Genomic DNA, 22935 nt, shown 5'->3' with positions numbered 1-22935 from the left:
AGAGTGAGCAGGATTGTCTCACTTAGCAGGTTTGGCTGGAGTTAGTCAAGGAACCCCAAGTCAAGTTTAAGGGGGTAATTGTTAGGTAAACTTGACTCGGGATAGAGTCAAAGTTGACCAGGTTAAACAGTGATGGTTTTGAGGCACATGGTATTGTGCACCCATAGTATTCTGCCTGTGGTATTATATGTAATGGAGCTTATAAAAAGCTAGAAGGACTTCATTGTAATGTAAAAGCCCTGGAGGTGAGCACTGTTATGTTCAATTATTTATTTATTCCTTCCTTCATGATACTTATTAGTCCTTATCATGGCAAGCATTATAACAATTGATTCAACATTGACTTTGTATTAATTATGTTTTGATTATAAATATTAATCTATTTGTTAATGTAATTTTTTAATTTTATTTTTATTTTTTTAGTTTTATTTGTGTGATATATATGTTTTTTCAAACGTAAATGGTTGATGGGCTACTAGCAATCTCACCAGATATATGTAGTAGTCCACAAACCACATATATTAGAAACTCATAGTTTAGCTTAGGACTGAGATGTCTGGAGACCATCGAGAACTGGAGCTGAGATCCCATACTCCAATGAGACACCTATCCTTCTAGCCTTACTATGACAAGCCATGTTGTCCCCACGTGGGATTTGAAAACAGGTGGAGGGGATAACATCCCAGTCAGATAACCACCCTGTCATCCCTATAAGGAGACTATTAAAATTTTATTTTTATACTATTAGTGAAAAGAATTGAAGGGAATAATCTAACTTATAGACAAAATGGATTTTTTACCACAATTTGCTGATACAATTTCAAGTAAGATTATAGCTTTTTATTGTTTAAAATACATTTTTGAATGCATAAATGGATTCAACACCCTAAAAACCCCTGGGGCACTCAAATTCTATAAATTAAATAACACAAACTCAGATTTTTAAAAATCTTTACGGATTTTTGGTTAATGTGAGGTGCCAGTGCCATGTGGGTACCACGTGGCAGATCCTTGTTGAAGTGGCAAGGGTTATGCAGCCCAAACTTCAAATGGGCATAACTTTCAATCTAGAGATCAGATTGAGGAAAAATTTATATCACTATAAAGCTTTCAATGAGTTGAACGCAGTGGTGTTATTTAAAGTGATTTCCACACACTTTGGGTGAGAATAAATTTTATAACCCCATTTTCATAAGGAGACCATGAAGGTCGGGTTAATTGAAAGTAACACCTCCCACTAGGCTTAGGAAGTCCAAGACGGTGGGAGGGAGCGTTACATGCCTCCCAACTACTTGAACTATACTCCTTTCCACAATTCATATTAAACTGCATTGTAACTTTTATCTTTTAGTAAGGAAAACTATTATGTTTGGTTATTTATGTGTTCCTTTCTACATAATACGTATTAGTCCTTACCATGTCAAGCATTATAATAATCGATTTAATGATGACTTTGCATTAGTTATGTCTTATTATCTGATTATAAATATTCATCTAATTTTGTTAATGCAATTTTTTTTAAAAATTTTGTTTTAGTGATACACTAAAATTTTATTTTTGTATTATTGGTGAAAATAATTGAAGGTCTAGTCTAACTTATAGACGAAATGACCTTTTTCTCACGACACAGAGACACAATTTTAAGCAAGATTGTGATTTTTGTTGTTTAAAATAGATTTTTAAATACATAAATAGATTCAACACCTTGAAAAACATCTAGGCACTAGAATTTTATAGATTAAATAACTTAAAATCAAGTGTTTAAAAATCTCTGTGAAATTTTAATTAAAACTATATAGGGACAATGCCTTAAAAAAATCATTTCATTTATTAATTAAACTATAAGACACTTAATATTAGCATAATATATAATATATATTTATTATACTTTTTATTACACAGCTTGAGTGGGACTAATGTTTAAGAGTATGTGTTTCCTCTTAAGAGGTCACATGTTCAAAACCAGAAGGGGGTAGAGTATGTATGCGTAGTAGACTTAGCCGTGATGTCTGCTTGACCATGACCTTAAAATTATATAATAATAAAAAATAATAACTAATAGTATAAATAGATTCTATTATGATAATGTGAAATATATATTTTATAATTAATAAATATTTATATGAATTTGTTAAAATAAAATAAAACTAATAACTAATAGTGTAAATATATTCTTATTCTTTTATAATAATGTAAAATATAAATTTTATAATTAATACATATTTTATTGTTTCATTGTTTTATTTTTATTTTTTAATTTTAAAATAGTGTAATATTCATACACTAATTTGGTATCTAACTTAATCAGAACTTTAAAATTAGATATAATAATAATAATAACTAATAGTATAAATATATTCTATTATGATAATATTCTAATATGGTCTATTATGAGCAGTGGGGATGGAAGTCAATACTAGCAAGACCAAACTAATGATTTTTTCTAATAAAAGGAAGCAGAGCCAACATACTTTCTTCTTTGAAGACAACATTTTTGAAGAAGTAAAGGAGTGCAAGTACCTTGGCATTGATTTCAACAAGAAACTCAATTGGGAGGACTGCAGAAAGAAGACAATTTTAGGAGGGTGGAAAACATTATATGCTCTTCAAAACAGATGTAGAGAGGCAGAGTTATGGGATTGGAAAACGATTAAAGTGCTTTTTGGACTACTAGTTTGTCCAATGATGCTATATGGGTGTGAATTGTGGACTAGCAGCACTCTCGTCTCAACATGGAAACAAATTGAGAAAATCGAAAAATGCTTGATCATGAGCAAGTTCAAAATAAAAAGTTCGGTACCTTATGAGATAATGTTGAGTGAAACAGGAGCAACTTCCATTGAAGCAATTGCCATGGTGCGGCTCATAAGATACCTAAAAAGAATTGAACAAATTAGAGTAGGTAGATGGCCTAATGTTATCTTCAATGAAGGCATCAGTGAAAGAAAGAAAGCATGGATGAAACAAAACTACACATGGATGCAAAAATGGATTATCTACCTCAGTGGCTATCTCGTGAATTGCAAGGAGCTAAAGGATTTTGTTATGGAGAAGTTTAGTAAAAAGGTATGGGGGAAAGAATTGGGTAGAAAGAAGAAATATTACATTGAGGAATTCAACACTACCTGTGATTTACAACAAAAAGAGTTCATTGGAGCTAGCATTTTGTGGAGGGCAAAGGTTTTTATTGCTTAATTAAGGACCAACTCACATTAACTTCAGTGTGAAACAAGACGGTGGAAAAGGCCTAAAGAAGCTTGGGAAAAAAGGGTGTGTAAATTTTGCACGTCTGGCTGTGGAATCGGAAAAGCATTTCATTTTGGAATGTGATGCATGCAACGACATTAGAGAAAGTTATGAGAATATGTTAGCATCAATTTTTTGGCATTGTCTTTTTAGCGAAGGGATTGTTGGAAGGTTGGATCAGCTCATCATCAATTTGAATCGGAAAATGATTGAATTGCAAAGAGCGAAAAACAAAGAATTAATGGTCTCATAGATTATTTTTAATTTAATAGACCTTAAAATATCATTTTATTTTATCATATTCTCATATAATAATGTAGGTAAAATATACTATTTTTTTATTATTAAAATTATTTTAATTACTTAACACTCCATGCATACATATATACTTAGTAATATTAAATTTAATCTATTTTCTAATTTTGGAGACATACTCAGCTACCCTCAGTACTCTTCGCTACAGTATACTCTTTGCTCCAGTATAATTTTTATGATATTTAAATTGGCCATCAAAGGGCCTTGAGATTCTGGAAATTTGGATCCACCATAAGGGGACCTTTTCTAGAAGCACACGAGACTCCAGGAGCGCAGAGAGTCACGCACGAGGAGATTCAACGGTGCACAGAGTCACGAATTTGTCACAATTTTACGCAAATTTGGTCGCAAGTTCGTTCTGGTAGCTTTTCGTTTTTAACGAAATCCGTTGCAATGTCCGAAAAGCTGGCCCCAGCCAAGCGTCATTGTTTCATGCACAATGGTAAGCATACAATTTTATCGGTTCAGGCTTGCCTCGGAGATTTTCCATTTAATCCGTTTGCTTGTTTGGTGTACATTTTTTTGGTTCCAATTTTTTTACTTTTGTTTTGTTTGGAACTTGAAAATTGTATAGCTTGGTGATCCAAGCATAAATTTCTATCTCCCATTTGTATGCTTATGCTTATGTTGATTCAACATTTTGGTTTGAAGAGTTTCGGCTCGAGAATTGGAAGCCTGGATTACTTATTTGCGTTTTTTTTCTTCGTCTATGTTTCATGGTTTTTGATTCAATCTTTAATGGAGGAAAATTGGGTGTTTCTGTTTGATGTGCCTGGTTTTTGATTCAATCTTTAATGGAGCAAAACTGGGTGTTTCTGTTTAATGTGCCTAGGCCAGAAAGTGTTTGAGTGGGATCAGACTTTAGAGGAAGCCAATATATACATTTCTCTTCCTCAAAATGTACCTACCAAGCTATTTTACTGCAAGATCCAGCCTAAGCACTTAGAAGTTGGAATTAAGGGAAGTTCTCCATACTTGAATGTGAGTATTACAAATAGACACAGAAAGAGGGTGGGGTTGTGTATAGTATGTGTGTACAAGTGCTAGATATTACCAAAACAATCAAAGGATTCAACGAGGTCTTGGTTAGTTGGTAAAGCGAAGGTGTTTCATATCGTCTATTAAGGTTGAAATACCCAATTTTCCTAGAGACACCAGGATGCGTTGAAAGATTTTGTACATCATTTTCAAATATTTAAAGCTAAAGCTTTTCTTAGTGCGTCAGAATCATTCTAATTGATTTATTTCATTTGATGTTTCAGCATGATCTTACCTGCCCGGTGAAAGTAGATTCATCATTTTGGACTCTTGGTGAGCATTTACTGGAAAAATAGGCATCTTTGGGGGTTTTTACAATGGAAATGGTTTGTAGTTAATAGAAGATGTCTTTACCAAAGGAAAATATTAGAAAATCCTTACTTAAATAATCTAATCTTAAAAGTGATAACATCTCACTTATTTCTGCTGTTTAGTGAAGCTGCATCAGCTTTCTAATATAAAAATTAACCATCCTGGTTAAAAAAGAAACAGCCAATTTATTCATTCAATCCATTTCCATGAGATGATAACCCATTTCTCAGAAGCAACTTTGTTGTGATAACGAGGACAGAAGATGATGTAATGCACATAACTTTACAAAAGCGGGACAAAGGGCAGACATGGCCATCACCTATATATGGCCAAGGAGAGCTTGATCCTCTTTGTGTGGACCATGAGCAACGCCGCCTCATGCTTCAGCGCTTTCAGGAAGAGGTAAACCATTTATTTTAAAAATATCCTGAAATTTTTTTTTGTCATACCAAGAGAGAAAAAACAAGCTTTCATATTTGCAACTTGGTTATAGTGGCACTGGAGGTCACGGTGTTTGTATATATAAGAGGGAAAGATGAATAACTAATGCCAGGCAAACGCAGGGAAATCAGAAGAAAGCATAAACCAACCAAAGAAGAATAAATTAAACCATAAAATAATTGAAACCAATGTGGAAAAAGTCGAAGTCGGGACTCGGGATTAATTCGGCAAGGGTCCAAAAGTTGAAAAACTCGTTAAAGTCGGGAGTTTTTTGAAAAAGTCGACAAAATTAAAAAAACACAAAATTATTCATTTTTTTTTATTTTTTTTTAACATCTAGAGTTGAAGTCATAGTTTAGAGGTGTTTTCAGTGTTTTACTACAATGTCATTCTTTACATGTGAATTCAATCACTAAAAGGATGTTACACTCTTGCAGTCTGCATTCTAAGTGCATTTTATCACCAATGTTTTTCAACATTATCCACAAAAAATATGATCATAACAGTGTTGATTCTTGGGAATGTTCATCAGCTATTTACACTTCCTTGCTTGCTAGTCTGGATACTCCTTGTCCTCTTTCTCTTATGTCTCACAATCATGCTCGTCGAGGTAGGTATGCACTTCTTTTTCATAGTCTTCTCAGTTTCTTATAGCAGCCTTCTAACAGCTTAGCCTTTGGCTAATGTCTCTTCTCTGTATTTTTTTGCACATCTCATATAGATCCCTATTGTTTTGCAGACATAACATCCAGCAAGAGCAAACCAATAATAGCCGTATATGTTTCAACATTCAACAGAATATAGCAACCAAGCAATTAATTTTCTCAGTAACACCAACCAACTATAATGCTTGAAATTAAGATTCAACAACAAAACAAATTGCACAACACAACGTTATCACCAAATTTCTAGGGTTATGTTTGAAAGATTCCACTCTCTACCTTCAGATTAAACAGGAGAAAATTATATCATTTTCACCTTTGCAGCCTCTTTATCCGCGGCCTAGGAGGGAGGCAAACTTTTTGGGTCGACTCGCGATTAAATCGGGAGTATAACGATTAAATCACGATTTTTTCCTTTCTGAAAAAGTCTCCAAAAAGTCGGGGGATTAAATCGTTTAGTTTAAAAAATCGCATTTTTAGGATTAAATCGGGGTTTTTTGCAGACTTTTTCCACACTGATTGAAACCAGAGATTTAAATTCACTCAAACATCTGAGACAATGGTTTCCGTAAATTATGGTTGCATTAAATACATTTTCTTCCAATCCCTGTGTCTGTTTGCAAGAGTATGTTATAATTCTAACTTTATGATGATGATAAGCTGACGAGAAATCTGCCATTACACAGAAAATTGCTGCAGAAAATCTGCCGGATCTTTTTTTTTGTGTTGAGTTTGTAGCCTGCACAGGTACTTCTGCATAGGCCTTGTGTCTAGGCATGCAGAAACCGCTCACATATCACCTTAGATTATTTGCTGATGTAACTTAGCCTAAGTTAAAACTTAGAAAAAAAAACACATATTGCTGATGTAACTTAGCCTAAGTTAAAACTTAGAAAAAACACATAATTATATGTTGGCTTATTGAGCTAAAATAAAAACTCAGGTAAAGTAAATTATTTACTTTAGTGATTAGGTTTTAATCTTAGCCATCGATCTCAAGTGACGTGAGATCTAATTGCGGCCGTCCATCACTTTGAGATTAGAGTTTGGGTTAGGACTAGGGCTTTGGCTCAATGTAAAGTTATAAAGGTAAGGCTAAAGTGAGGGGAAGACACAACAACAACACAAAATTGAGAGAGACTTCTCAGTAAGTGTGCGCTGGGTCTGAGATAGTGCAGTGAGACTGGTGATCAGTATTGTATTTTCTCAGTTGGGCCTTTATCCCTAGTACAGGAGTCCAAGTAAGTTCCATGATTAATTTATTAATGAAGAATTTTATACCTTCAAATTTGACAAACAAGGCCATATCTTGGGTAAATGAAGACCTTTTTAGGTGAAACAAAAAACGTTTCCTGTTGAAAGCAATGCTCCAAACACAATGGAACAATTTGCGTAGCCTAGAAATGTACAAAATAACAAAACCCATAAATCTATTGATGCATGTGGGACACAGGTTGAGGATCTTGGTCAACAATGAGAGGGGATCTTCATATGGGTTCTGATACCATGATCGACAAGACAGGGTAGTTCTACACAGGGCAAACATCTTAAGCAACCACTCACACAACTAGATCAAAGATGATTAAACCAATGTTTTATGTGGTTAAAACCATTAAAGAGGTAAATAATACATGACCCTAGCCAACGTAGCCACTTGATGCAATATATTAATGTAAAAGAAAAATATTGTATAGAATATTATCAATATTTAGCAAATGACTCTGCATGCTTTTTAAATGGATATCATAGACCAATCAGGGGTTAAGCCATAAATCAATATAGTTGTTAGTATTGAGGAGAATATGAACCGCCAGATCATTATATTTCTAGAGCATATTGTGATTGTTGGACTACATAACTACAAATGCATATATATATATATATATGAAACACACTTTTGCTTGATGATACATTACACCAAATTGATCTCAATTAATTCCTAAGTGTTTAAAAATCCTAATAAAAGAGTTAGATCCTACATTAGATTGGCTTCAACTGGAGGACTTGGAGGATCTTTAGGTCAAGTAGACCAAGAAATGGGAGAAACCACTTATTATTTTTTTACTATTTAGTATTCGATGTTTACTTTTATAAGCGAATGCTTCCAACTCTCTGTTTGAATCTTTTTCGATTCATTTCATATAGGAGTTACCTATTCATCCATGAAATTTTGGACATCTATTGATATTGTGCTTGGTATGGACGATGCTTTATAATATTAGTTATTAGTAAAATTGTTTATTTTTTATTTTTCATTATTAGTGAAAAATGTTTTTGTTTTTGTTTGTTTGTTTGTTTGTTTTTTTTTTTTTCTCTCAAAATGTGTATATCTTTATTTGTCCATACATGCTATGTTCCATATACAGGAGCTATTCATTAAAAATTGATTAATCAAAATATTATTGTTATGTTATGTTATCTAAATATTTTGACTCTGCCAAATTACATAAAATTAAAATTATATATATATATATATCCCCGAGGGTTAGTTCAATTGGTCGAGTCCCTTTGTTAAAGCACCTTTGCTATTGAGAGGTCACAAGTTCGAATCTCTCGACAATCTTGGGGTCATGCTCCGTGGTTGATCTGGTAGGAAGTGATCCCTTCAGGTGGATCTGCCTAGTACAAATATTTTGTGGATGCAACAGTCACTAATCTCTGGAGTCCCTGAACTATATATATATATATATATATATATATATATATATATATATATAACCACCATAGATCCATCTTAACTTCGGATCTATCAAACATCGAGAGGGATCAAATCCCATGAGGTGCAAATCTTTCCTCAATTTTTGCACTCAAAAAAGATGTTTGCACCTTGAGAGATTTGATCCCTCTTAGTGCTTCATAGATCTGGAGTTAAGATGGATCTACGCTGGTACCTGTAGAGGCAAGAACACTACAACATCCTTTTTATTCATATTGGAAAATGGTTACATCTTGTGTGAAGAGTGGAATTTGATAGTGGACATCTATTACATTATCGATATGGTATATAATTATCATCTATCAAACTAACCAATTAGAGTTGTTGGGTGGGAGTGGTAGTGAAGTGTAGAATGAAAGTAAGAAGTAGGAAGACAAGATGTCAATTCCCACAAAATTTTGGAAGTGTTGCAACCCAAACTCTCAGTATATGGCAATTTCCTAAACCCAATGTTGCACGAAGCGGGGACGTTTTTTGGAAGCAGATCCGTGGAAGTGTCCTTTCCCAAAAATCTAGGAAGCAAAGCGTCTCGGAAGCGTCTACCAATGTTATTAGAACTGAACAGGTGATCGAACTGAAAAACCTTTTGGATCGAGAACTGATCGGAACTGGACCGAAACCAGGAAAAAACCGGAAAAAAATCGATTGACCAAAAACACATAAAATATTCAAATTTTGAAGAAAAACATATATATACATGTGCATCCATATCCAAACCACTTATACACAAATAAGCAAAAGTTCTCATTTACATAGCATGTAAGGGTGCACATAACCAAAATAGCATCGAGTGCAATCCATGCTTGAATCGAAAATACATCAACAAATAGGCTCTAGATGGCCTCTAACATCCAAAAAAATCATGCTACAACAAATACCTGCATATCATCAAAACCATTGCCTATATTGGGATCTTTGTCTTTAATATAACCTTCTAAGCATTAAAATAAGATAGAAAAAAACGTAGCATGTCAAATCAAGATTTTGCTTGAGTGATGGGTACATTTTTAGTAGAGTCATGATAGAGGAGGTCGACAACCAAATCAAAGTACATAAAGATATTGGTGCTCTTTACTAAATACTAGTTCCTTTACCCCGTACATGACAAAATCCAATGGGAACATTGTAATCCCCGCAATCTTGAAATCCTGAAAAATTATTAAGTCTGCTGGATTTTGAGTGAAATATACAATTCTACTTTCTCCATATAAAATCCAATGAGGTTGGAACCACTCTCAAACATCCTGAGTCATTTCATGGTAATGTTAAAAATTTAAGTAAAAAGATGGAAATGAAAAATTAAGGAGAATGTCATTTTTATTTTAAGAATTTAACATTACCATGAATTACATAGCAATAATAGGACCATAGGCTTGAATTTTAGGCTGAGGACCATAGGCTTGAATATTAGGTTGGCCTGGGGGAGAATTAGAAGTGGGATAACCAAATGAAAAGATTTAAAAAAAGGCAAATTTTTATGTTGACCCTGGAAGGTACAAACCACACGGAACCGGTCTCGAACCGGCTGGTTCCATTACAAAACCGTCCGGTTCAGTACAGAAATGGCTGGTTGGGTACCAAACCAGCCTATTCCAATTCGGAGGTCCGGTTCGGACCGGTTTTGGGCCAAAAACGGCCGGACTGGTCGGTTCCACCGATTCCGGTCCGATTCTGATAACATTGGCATCTACTATATATATATACATATTTATATTTTTTTTGCATTTATATTAAAAAAACATCCAAAATACCAAATTAGTTGTAGAAGACATGACATGCATATTTTTACATAAATCAAGATAGATATGGCATCCATTGTACATCATTGATTAATTATTCCAGCATCAACCATCTAGATGCATCAACCATCTAGAATCTAGATTTTTCTTCTCTTGTCTCGCCTTTGCCTCTACTTCGATTCTCTAGGAATATTAGTCAACATTGCCCAATTTTGATCAAATTGCCTAATCCAAGCCTTATAACATGGTAGAGAAAACTTAACATCCCTAATCAATGATTTTGATGAGTGAAGGGTACATTTTTGCTAAGGCCATGACAAAGGATTTCAACAATCAACAATACCAACACTGGGTACATATAGGGCTCGGTACTTTTGATTAAATGCCTATCACATGTCCTCATACATGACATAATCCAATAAAATGCCACAATCCCATTGATCTTGAAAACTATTAAGTTTGCTGAATTTTGAATGGGATATGAAATTCTATTTTCTCCATATGAAGTGTGATGAGGTTGGAACCACTCTCAAACATCTTGAGTCATTTCATGGTAATGTTAAAAGTTTAAGGAAAATGATGAAAATGAAAGATATAGGAGAATGCCACTTTTACTTTAAGAATTTAACATTACCATTAGGGAGCATCTAGGAAGCATCTAAGGAGCATCAAGGGGTACCTTGGGAGTATTCGGAAAGCATAGTTCCTCACATAATAGTTTGAAATTTCCAAAAAAAAAAACAAAAAAAGCCCCGTGGAACCGTGTGAATTGTCCACCTTTTCTCGGATTTGCTCGCGATTCATGGCAGATACATGCTTGAACCTCCACTGATCCGCAATTGATCCTTTCTAGATCCGCGGATCAGGCAACTAGAATTGTGGATCAGGCCCCTGCGGATCCAATTTTCCTAGAATCACCAAAACATGGTGGAACCGCAGATCTGATTTTCGGATCCATGGTTCTACTGGAGGATCGGTGGCAGATTCGTACGGGACGCAGTGTCGCCTCCTGATCCTTGTGGGGGGGGGAGTTCCTGCAACATTACCTAAACCACAATTGGAGAGCCTAGAGGCAACTACCAAGCAAGCCACCCACCGTCACCAAGGTGGTATTGCCTCACACTTCTGACCAAGGAAAACCTAGTCTAGTGGGGTATCCCTAGGGTCGGTCCAGCTAATTCTTGTAGATGTGAGAGTAATCTGTAGCTTAAATTGATTATGAATGTGGTTAATCAAACAATCAAATTGCTTTAAGTTAGGAGTGAAATAAAACATGCAAAGTATTTGTAGGATTAACAAATGTAACACAAGTTTTCTAATTGAAATGTGGATCAACATTAACCATGAACTTGTATTGCTTTAAGTTAGGAGTGAAATAAAGCAGGCAAAGTATTTGTATGATTAACAAATGTAACACAAGTTTTCTAATTGAAATGTGGATCAACGTTAACCATGAACTTGTATTAGAATGCTAGAAATGATTATGTTATGAAAGTCCTTGATGACCAAGCAAGGGCCAAATTGCTTAATATCATCACAACAAGTCTTCAATTACCAGAAATATAGCTCATATGCATGTAAACCATTAAGCAACCATGTAGTATTGAAATGTTATCAATGTGACATCAAACCACAATATAACTGCCATGTAATTTCCAGATTGCTTATGTGTTCTTAAGTATGTGGAAGAAATCCTATCATTCACATTAAAATAGGCATTGAGATGCAAAGTGTAGATTCAACCCCTTATCAACATGAATAGATTTAGATAAGATTTAATGGTTGCTAAGCAACATCATCACAATATAATGTAGAATTTGCAAGAAACCCAGAGTTTGTATTAAGTTTTGAATTAAGTGATTAGTGGGTTATGAACTATGTTTCTTATGTGTATTATTTTTCTCTTTCTAAGAAATATATTTATATTCCATATGAGGAATATACATGTTTCGATCTTTGAAGGACTTTTTTTTTTTTGACAAGATCGTTTTAGTTTGTATTTCCAAAAAGAAAAAAAGAGGAGCGTGCTCCTATTACATTCGAGAGAGCTTGGAGTCAAGCTTTAGAAGGAAAATGGGAGCGCAGTCCCTGATACTCGAGTGCTTGAATCCCAAGATTCTTTTAGTACCTAAGACTATTCTGGCATATTGCCTTACATATTGGCCTGCTAACAAGACAAATTTACAAAACATATTACTTGATATCTATTGTAGTGCTTGAAATTGCTTAATTGTGTTTTACTGAGTGCTCTTGATAGGATCTATGCTTTTTGCCTTGACAAACTAAGTTTTTTCCTTCCTGACTCAGAGTGGAGTTTTTGATGAAAGCCACAACCTCTTCCAGATGCACACACTTGTTTTTTAATGCAATGATTTCCGCTTTTTGGTTTTCAAAGTTCATCTTTTGGTATCTAATCTCCATATTCATCTCTGATCTGAGATCTTGTATCGTTTCTTTGAGCATGCTTATCATGAATTTGTTGGCTTTGCAGGGGACACAACTGTCATTCCTAGCAGCTTTCTCCATCGGATTAAATTCCATCTTTATAGTTTGTTTCTCTGTGGTTTTGGAATGCTTCTTGTATTTCTTGTGTGTGCTGTTCCTTAGTCTTTTTTCGCTTCCCTTGAAATGATGACTCTTCCTCTACTTTCTACAGTTTGATTTATTTTTCCCCTCCCTTTGTGCTGTTGAAGAGCGCTGTAAAACTTCCTTACTGATGGGCTTAGAAGCTCTATTGGCTTTGAATTGAGCTGCCCTGAAGACTTCGAGATTGAAAGAGAGCTCTTTCTTAATATCCTTATCACACAGAGAGACAGAGTGGTCGATATGGATGACTGGCAGAGGATTGATGGGAGAGGAGCTCAGATTTTTATGTACTGAGGATCCGGGGAGTCGATGGGGCAAACTAGAAACAGAGGCTACAATGATCTCCTTAGCGTAATTACAGTTGAGTGATGGAGGGGAAATCTCGTGCTTTGAAAAGGGAGGGCAGTGGAGATGACTGTCATATGAACTCTTCTTAAGATCCTTTGCACACAGAGAAATATATCTAGTGTATACGCTTATGGAGGAAGGCTCTTTGCGATGACTTGATGGATGGGAATTAATGGGGGAGGGACTTAAAGTATTAATCAAATGGGGAGAGCGCGAGGCAAAGATTTCTTGAGGTCGATGAGAGGGATGAAAAACAATGGCTTCAAATTTCTCTTTGACAAGGCTGCAATTGAGAGATGAAGGGGAATGCTTGTGATTTAAAGAGGGGAGGCTACAACAATGACTGTCATGGAGAAAACGATTCGTGCCACTGTGCCAGTGAACGAGATGCTTATCCACCTTAGTCTTCGGATTGATATCAAAATTGGATACTCTTAGGATTTTTTGGTGTGGTTCACGTGATTTCCTTGTGGAGTGAGTTGCTGGAATATCTCTGAATTGATTTGCTGTTGTCCTTTGAATAATCTTTTTGTTGATCTTCTGGCTTTTTTTGAGGAGTGTGTTTTTTATCATGATAACTGATTTGATAGAACTAAGGGATTGAATTGTGATAGAACTCCTCATTTTCTCTGATATCTCCTTCCCTTCTGTTTATTGCCTTATTAGCATAATGGTCTGCTGTTTTGTTATGCTCTCTTAATATATGCTTAAATGTGACTTTGCCTGCATTGTCCAGGTTGTTCCTTATTCGTTTAAATATCCTATTCATGGTTGCATTTGTGGGATTTTTATTGCTTGCCATTGCTTCAATAATGATCGTTGAGTCTCCCAATATTATTGGGTCTTTGATGGCTCTTTTTTTAAGTATTTGTGAGCCCAATAGCAAACTGTAGGCTTCTGCTTTGTTGTTTGTAGTTTCCCCCAGTCCCCATTCATAGAAGACCATCGTTTTCCCCCAGGGGTCAATTATAATACCTCCAGCACCTGCTTTCCTCGGGTTATTTTTAGATGCCCCATCAAAGAACAAGCAAATATATTTTTTGGTTTTCTTTCCAGGTTGTAAATTCTTCTTCATTTAGTCGGATCTTCCAGTTCTGGGCTGTAGGAGATTGTTGTCAATTGCTATAGTGCCTTTCATATTTAGGAATTCAGATGTAAGACCCCATGTTTTTGATAATATTCTCCCTATTTTTGGTGCCTGATCTTTGAAGATGCTCTTGTTCCTTGAGAGCCAAATTTGCCCAACAAAGAACTGCTGGGAGACATTCCCAGAACCTATTTATTGTTGCCTTTTTCTTTGTCGAGTAGGGGTATGTCTTTTTCCATTCTCGGAAGAAATCCAAAAAGGTTTTGGAGAAATTTAGGTTGATTTCCAAGGGGCTTGATAGTTGTTTCCAGCACTCTTTTGTTACTGTGCAGTCCAGAAAGAGATGCTGAATAGTCTCTTCTTCCTTCAGGCACATCGAACACCTAGATGGACCATAGAAACTTTTTTTTTTTGAGGTTTTCAGTAGTGAGAATTTTCCCTTTTAACAGGGTCCATATGAAGATTTTGATTTTAGGGAGGCTTTCAATCTTCCATATTAACTTCCATGGTGTCCACTCTTGTTGATTTTGCTGTTCTTGAAGGGCTGTGTAGCCTGTCTTAACTGTGTAGCATCCTCCACTTGGATCCCATGCAAAAGTGTCTTCTTCCTCAATGCTTGTTGGTGTTGCTCCTTTGAGGTGCTGCCGAAGGCTATCCCATTGACCTTTCAGATTTGGGGGAATTCTTGTAATGTGCCATTCTTGCCAATTTTGATTTTCCCATCTGGAGATTGAATGTAGAGTTTTCAGGCCTCTATCATTCATCCATTTTTGAATGTCTTCATGGCCCGAGTGGAGGGATAGTGGCTCCTTCCCCATAATTCTATCCTCCCATATCAAGACAGTTTTACCATTGCCTGGGATTTTAGAGATATGTTTGCTGATTAGAGGTATCATCTTCTTCACAAGCTTCCAAACTTGTGTACATGGTCTTGTTGGAATATTTTCAGTTAGTAAATTTGTTCTTGGGTGGTTCATATATTTTGTGGCTAGAGTTTTTTTCCACCAACTCTCCTTACCTGTTATCATTCTTCATATGATTTTCATTCCTAATGCAACATTCATTAGGCCAGGCAGTCTTATAGATAAGCCTCATTTTTCATATGGCAAAGTTACTTGCTCCCATTTTACCAAACTAAACTTTTTGTTCTCTTGTTTCCCTCCCTGCCAGAGGAAGCCTCTTACTATTAATTCCATTTGCTTGTGTGCACTTGCCAGTGCCAAAATTGTAGCATACTGATATATTGGGAGCGCCGTGAGTAAGGCTTTAATTAGAATTACCCTGCCTGCCATGTTCAGCCACATCATACCCCACTTTTGGATTTTCTCTTTCATTTTTTCAATTTGTTTGATCCATAGCTCTGCTTTCAGATTCTCTTTTGAGATAGGTAGTCCAAGATAAAAGAAGTGAGTCCATCTTTCTTGGATAGGGATCTCAAGGATCTGTGAGATTCGTTGCATGGTTCTGGGAGAGGTATTCCAACCATAAATTCTGCACTTAGTGTTGTTTAAGAGACCGCCAGAGACCTGCAAAAAATTATCCAAAACATTTTTAAATCTTCGAGCAATTATGCTTGAGGCACCTCCCAACAAGAGTGTGTCATCCGCAAACAGAGAGTGGTTAATGCTTTTGATTCCTTTTGAGATTTGCAGTCCAGTTATGGTTCTTTCTCTCCTTTGTTTTTCCAGTGCTCTACTTAGAGTATCTGCCATTATGATATAGAGGAAAGGAGATAGAGGGCACCCCTGTCTCAATCCTCTTGAACTTTGGAAGAAGTCACTTGGTCTTCCGTTTATAAGTGGTGCTATCCAAGGGTCCGTGATGCATGCCTGGATGACCTCTATAATTTCTTTTGAGAATCTGAATTTCTTTAGAACAACCATGAGATATGGTAGGCTGACCCTGTCAAAAGCATTAGCCATATCTAGTTTCATGATAATTCCTTTTTCTTTTCTCTGCATGTTCGAGTGAATGGCTTCTTGGAGAACAATAACATTATCGATGATCTGCGTGCTTGGAACAAAGCCTCCCTGATTTTCCAATATTATTTCCTGAAGCACTTTCTTGATTCTATTTGCTATGATATTTGTTACTATCTTATAGGAAGGGTTGCATAGGGAGATTGGTTGGAATCTACCGAAAGTGGAGGGATTGGATTCCTTTGGAATTAATGCTAGATAAGAAGATTTTGTGTTGCCTCCCATTTTTTTCTAAGAAGTCTTTTTTTATAGTTTGCCAGTGCTGCCTATAAAAGGCTATTGTGAATCCATCTGGGCCTGGTGCCTTATCTGGGTGGAGGCTCCATATTGCTGCCTTTACTTCTTCTTCTGAGATTTCTTTCATTATTTCTGCATTCTGTCCTTCTCTTATCTTTTTTTGAGTGTGCTGTAGGAAATTCTCATAGTCTGCTGTTTCTTCATTTGTTGTCAGGAGGTTTTTAAAGTGATTATGTGCAGCTTTTTTCAGCTCCTCCGCTCCCTTAATATCTTGTCCATCCACTTGAATTTTGTCAATTTGGTTTCTTGCTTTTCTTATTTGCATCCTGCATTTAGCCAAAGAATTTTTGATTTCAATCTCATCTCTTCTTCTTCTTTTCTATTTTCTCTGTAAATTTCCCAAAAAAGTTCCTTTTCTTGTAAATAGTCTTGTTTATCCTCCTTATTTTCCTTTGCCTCTTGCATGCTGTCCATTTTTTTAATCAACTCAGCATTTTTTTATTTTTTTATTTTGCTTTTCATTTTCCTGTGCCCAAATTTTCACTTTTATTCTCAAATTTATTAATTTGGTTTCCCACACAAAGTGAGGCGAACCTGTGACCTTCTGTGCCCACACTTATGAAATTAGATTTCTAGAATCTTCATTGTTGTCCCATATTGGGCTGTATTTAAAAGGTAAAGGCCCTTGGTTATCCATTTTTGCCTAGAATGATTGCCACCGGCTTGTGGTCAGATGCTGTGGTGTGAAGTATTTTTGATCTTGCTAAGTTGAAACTTGAGATGATGTTTTCTTGAACCAATATACGGTCCAACCTCTCTTTTATATTGCTTTTTCCCACCCTTTTATTATTCCATGTGTACTTCCCATTGCTTGGTGGGATATCAATTAACTTGTTCTGTTCCATGATTGTTTCCAGAGCCTCCCTAGATGGATTTGCATGGTAGGACCCTCCAAATTTCTCCTCAATATTTAGAACCAAGTTAAGGTCCCCTCCCAAGATCACTTTTCTATTTTGTGTTTCATTTAGAGTTTCTTGCACTGTGCTCCAGCATTGTTCTTTTTCCCTGTAGTGGTTTGGGGCATAAATGTTGATAAAGCTGTATTGCTCCTTGGTGTTTATTTCCTTTAGGTCTGTTCGGATCCAATGTTGCTCCTTTTTTTGTTGCATCATTTCCCATTTTCCTTTCTTCCATAGTGTACAGATTCCTCCTGAGGCCCCTATGGCCTGTACTGCTGTTCCTTCATAGTTTTTAAATTTTTTTTATCATTTTTTCTGATTCTTGGCTGCTTGTTTTGGTCTCCTGGATCATAAATATATCTGGGGTTTCTTTTGCTAATATATCTCTTGCTGCATTCACTTTGAAGGGTGTTCCCAGTCCATGACAATTCTAGGAGACCACAATCATTACTTGTTTGTTTGATGATGGGATGAGGGACCTTTCCCTCTATGTTGATTTTGGTTTTTTTCATTATTCCCAGAGCTTTTTCCAAAGAAGGAATCCATGGGTTGCTGCGTGCCTAGTGCCATCTCCTTAGCTGCTGCTTCATCTCTCAGCTCCTTGTTAGATTTTCTTCTTGCTTTTTTTTTGGTGTTCAAAGGTTTGGAGGGACTCCTTGGATTGATTTCTGGTTAATATTCGATCCACTAATGGGGGAGGGGGAGAGCGGAGGTTTATAGGGATTGATGGCATGATAGGGGAGCTGGGTGGATGTGGGGGGGATTGTGGAGAGGGGGGAGCTGAGGGCTCTTCCAAGGGACCAAAGGGGTTGGGGTTTATAAGAGATGAGGGGATTTCTGCGTTGGGTGAGGATGGGGAAGGTTCAGTGGATGCTTGAGGTTGTGATGAGGAAGGAAGGGGTTGTTTGTTGGATGATTTCTTCCGCTTGACTTGTTCCCATTTGTTTTCGGGTTCTTCTGCATTTTCATTTTCTTTCTTTTTTGGACATCTATTTGCAAAATGACCGTATTCATGACATACCTTGCACTTGAAGGGGATTTGTTCGTAGTCCAGATATTGTATATGTGTCCATTGGTCGACTTTGATCTTTATTGCTTCCGGGAGGCCTTTCCCTAAGTCCACTTCTACGCAGATCCTGGCACACGCATGCATGTTCTCCTTTGGTTCACATCTATCAATGTATTTCCCCACTACATTCCCAATAGCTTTTACTAATTCATCTCCCCAACAGTGAAGAGGAAGATGTGGTAATCTGACCCATACTGGCACAACGCTGGGGACATCCATTTCAGGGTCAAAATCAGGAGTCCATCGGTTTAAATATAATCCTCTCATGTCCATGAAGTATGGGCCATTCCTGAAGATTAAATCACGATCTTCTTTTGTTTCGAAATGGAAGGTATAATACCCTCTTCCACAAAACCTTATGGAGATTTTCCCATTGATTGACGATGTCCAGTTTCTTTCTACCCATTTCTGAACAGATTTGGGTGATGGCCATAAACCTGTGAACTGGCCAACCAAGCCACGTTCTGCAAGGGACAACGCTGCTCGTTGAGGGAGAGTCGGCGGAAGGGAGATCTCAAGAATATCATCCAGTCTCTTTACAAACTTGGTTAATGATGGCCTGTTTTTTGGAGGTCCCATTGCGGAGATGAGGGATGCAAATGCATTTGCAGAGTCTTCATGTTCCTGTTGATGATCTGATGATGGATCTCCATCTTCTAGAGAGTCCATTTGCTCCATTGATGCGGCAGGAAGCCACTGGTGGGCGGTTGTGAGCAGTGTGAGCCCAGGCTAGGTCACGCGTTCAACACAACAGCGGAGGAGAGCAGTATCTGACCCTACCAAGTTAGTCTAGGAAATTGTTGTTGATTATATTGTCCGACCAGTCTTTGAAGGACTCTTAGACAATAAAGATTTAAGCCATTATAAAGATATACTCATTATGATCTCAACATATCACATGCAGGAATTGAACTGGGATAAATTTCTCCCAACTACCCAAGCTATATCCCATTGACACCTCTTATGTGTATCATTGCCATGAACCATTGTCAAATTATAAGATTAATCTATCACTTAACATCATGAAATGGAATACTTAGATTTAACCAGCAGCTGGGTGCAATAATGGAAGAGTTATCCTTGATTAAATTCCGTTTATAGAATCCTTATGCGCAGTAGAATTTATGCCAGCACTAAAACTTAACACATGAATATTTGTTTAGCTTCAGAGTATGATAGCCATGAAATAAGTCTAAACAAATTCAACCGTAAAGATCCCAACCATTCATGGAGTTTTAATTCTGTTATCAAGCCCTTTAGGACATCAGATTTATAACCAATGATTATGTCAAAAGATCAAATTTATTTTGCTGCTATTAAACCAGACTTAAACCACAGAAAATATTCCAGCAAATGAATGACTAAAAGTATGTTAAAAGGAGAATATCGCTTACCCTTTTCCAGCGTCGATTTAGCTTATGGATATATTTTAAGCATGAATTGACTTCCAATTTGAGAAACTCAAGAAAAATCAGACCTGAAACCTTCATCCATATAGTAAATTCTAGCAGGTGTAAATTGCATTTAAGGTGAAACGTTAAGTTCTTTAAGCAAGTCGTTGAGGATTATTTACCGTCGATTTGGTGTATATTTGGTGTTAGAGCACAAAACAAGTGAACGTTAAAGAGAATAGGTGCCAAATATGTCAAACCAGTTCTTGAACCCTCAAAAGTTGACAAACCAGAAAGAGGAAATTCATTAAGCATTCTTGGATATCGATTTAATGCATGTGGGTCACGAGATCATGAATTATATAGAATTTTCAAGATACAATGCCAAGTTTGTCAAACCCCTAATCAATAATGAAGCTATGAAATAAACTTAAAACCACAAGATTGTTTGGTTAATTATAGCATCGCTTTAGTCTACTTAGTCAATCTATTGTTTAGATCGACTGTTAGGTCCCTATACTACTAGTGTAACTCCTTATTGTTATTAGTACAACCCCCTTATTATATTGTTGTGCCCATGTAGTCCCCATATTGTTATTATTGTGCCCCATAGAAGCCCACTATTGTTATTATTGTGCCCTTACATTATTATTGTTATGTCGGCTCTGATTATATTATGACCCCTTAGACTCCTATATATAGAAAGGAGGTCTTGTCATTTGTATCATCCAAGAATTGTTCATTTGTGTAATGTAAAGGAGGTTTCCCCCTCGAAGAGGCTTATTTTGAAGGTGTTTATCAATCTTTTCTACCTTTTTGTGAGCTGGTTTCATAACATCGACAAAGGATTTTAAAGTTAAACCATTATAGATCTAAGAGATATGCAAAATGTTTAAGTGATTCAAGCATGGGAAATGAAACGATTTGCAAATGAAATACTCAAGTCTAAACTAGATCTAAACATTAAGCTGGAAGACTTGAAGAACCAATCTAGATTTAGAAATAAAATCAATTTAAACCCTAGGTTGCAAGAAAAATGAAAAATGAAAGGGGAAATTTAAAAGTCTTTGGTTGAAAAGGAAAGGGATTAAACCAATGCACATCCCACTTGAGCTATGGGGAACACTTAGTCTACTTGAAGTCACATGCACCTTTTAAGGATTGCTGTGTGAGCATAAAGTAAGACCTTTGAATATATCGAGCAACTTAGGAGGATCAGTGATTTAAGAACCCACATATAAGTACTACAAGATGAAATCTATATCTAGTCTAAAACAATAGCCCAGAACTTTAAACTCAATGCTCTAAATCTAGACTAGAAATGACCAAAGAGGGTAAAGAAAGAATAAACTATACCTTACGATGCTCCTTCAATGTGGCAAGGTGCGCTTCTATGGTCTTGTAGCAGCTCCTTTCTCCAATATACTTGAAAAAGCAAAGGGTCTTCGAATACAATCCTCGAATAAACCCTTAAGCAAGCCAATATTCACAATAGTTTGGCAAGGCAAGACAAGTTTCCAATTATTCTCCAACAAGTTTACAAGTGAGTGACATGCTCTTATATAGGAAGAGAGCATAACAACCTCTTGAAAAAAATGATGGATCTTGAACATCTTAGCCAAAAAATGGTCACTCTCCAACAAACTAGAGAGGATATGGTCAAAATACAGTAGAATAATGTGGGCTTGAGAATGCAACAACTCAACAATGTTGTTGGCCTCCAAAACCATGGTTTAAGACCACCATGAGCGATTAAAATGGTCCAAGTAGAGGTGCACCCCCAAAAGTGAGCTAACCACCCACATGTGTGGAATCAAGAAGTAGGAAGTCACATGGTCAAAATGTGAAGATAATTTTTTGTGGTGGACTTAGAAACACCATAACGATGTCAATCTTTTTCCCACTTCATAAATCCCATGGCAAGTGCGCCTTCAATAGGTGATCTATGTGGAATATGATGAGGTGGAGCCCCTATCCATTTTACTGATCTCGATGCAGTTACACATATCCCAATGTATATACATGTTTCCTGATACATGGATAACAATGTAGTGTCATGCATCCTAAAAAAATATCACGAATCCCAGTGAACATATATGTCTGTATGCTGGTACATGGATCCCAAGGTAGGTACATTGATCCCAATGAAGTGACATGGATACCAATACAAGTACATGTTTCTCAAGGCATATTGCACAAATCTTGAGGTGTAGATGCAACTCCTGATGCTTATACACAGATTCCAGTGCAAGGCACCCATAGATAGTGGCGAGTCAAGCCCCATTTTACAAGTTGTTAAGCAATGCATACCAAGTGATATCCTCTAACAACATCATAATGTTAGATTAATCTTAAAATTTTCCTAAGTTTTACTATGGAGGGATGACTTTAACCCTTATTACATGTGACAAATCCTATGACAAGAGATATTTCTTAGATTACTAGATACGATGGATGAGATGTGAAAGAGGAAAAGGAAAGTTCATGTATTGACCCTCAAAATCATAGATGATGATGTGAAGGTCTTCTATACTTTCGGCTAGCTTTTGAGAGCTAGGAATCTTCATTAGTTCCACATTTGACCCTCTAAGAAAAAGTGTTTAACTTTGAGTTACCATTTCTTTGACACTGTTTCTCACTACCCCTTTTCTTTGCCTTTTTTCCCTTTTTCACTTTATTTATTTCATTTACTAAATCCCTTTCTTTGGATATGCATTGCTAAGCATGGCGCTTGGGGCGTTGGCCTCATAGCAAGGCGACGTAGCTCAATCTCTATATTTTGGGCTTTTTACTTACTTTATTTGCTCTAC

The 22935-nt window shown here is 36.4% G+C and overlaps 1 protein-coding gene across 2 annotated transcripts in view; it reads left to right on the top strand.

The window, feature by feature from the left end:
- Positions 1-3671: 3671 nt before the first annotated feature.
- LOC149203683 (uncharacterized) overlaps positions 3672-22935 on the top strand; it is a 28295-nt gene continuing 9031 nt past the window's right edge. The window contains exons 1-4 of one of the 2 annotated variants that reach the window (XM_089400232.1): positions 3672-4003; positions 4394-4542; positions 4824-4872; positions 5174-5313. In XM_089400232.1, coding sequence (XP_089256358.1) covers positions 3955-4003; positions 4394-4542; positions 4824-4872; positions 5174-5313 — 387 coding nt within the window. In that variant the 5' untranslated portion in view covers positions 3672-3954. Of the gene's footprint in view, positions 4004-4393; positions 4543-4823; positions 4873-5170; positions 5314-22935 lie in introns of both variants that reach the window. The other variant, XM_089400231.1, reaches the window with a different exon arrangement.

The sequence above is a fragment of the Pinus tabuliformis genome, chromosome 2_1, assembly GCF_031772625.1.
Source record: "Pinus tabuliformis cultivar Carrire ecotype Pingquan chromosome 2_1, CPIR1, whole genome shotgun sequence".
Classification (NCBI taxonomy): Eukaryota; Viridiplantae; Streptophyta; class Pinopsida; order Pinales; family Pinaceae; genus Pinus; species Pinus tabuliformis.
The sequence above is the reverse complement of the archived record's forward strand: the minus strand, read 5'-3'. Positions and strand labels throughout refer to the sequence as shown.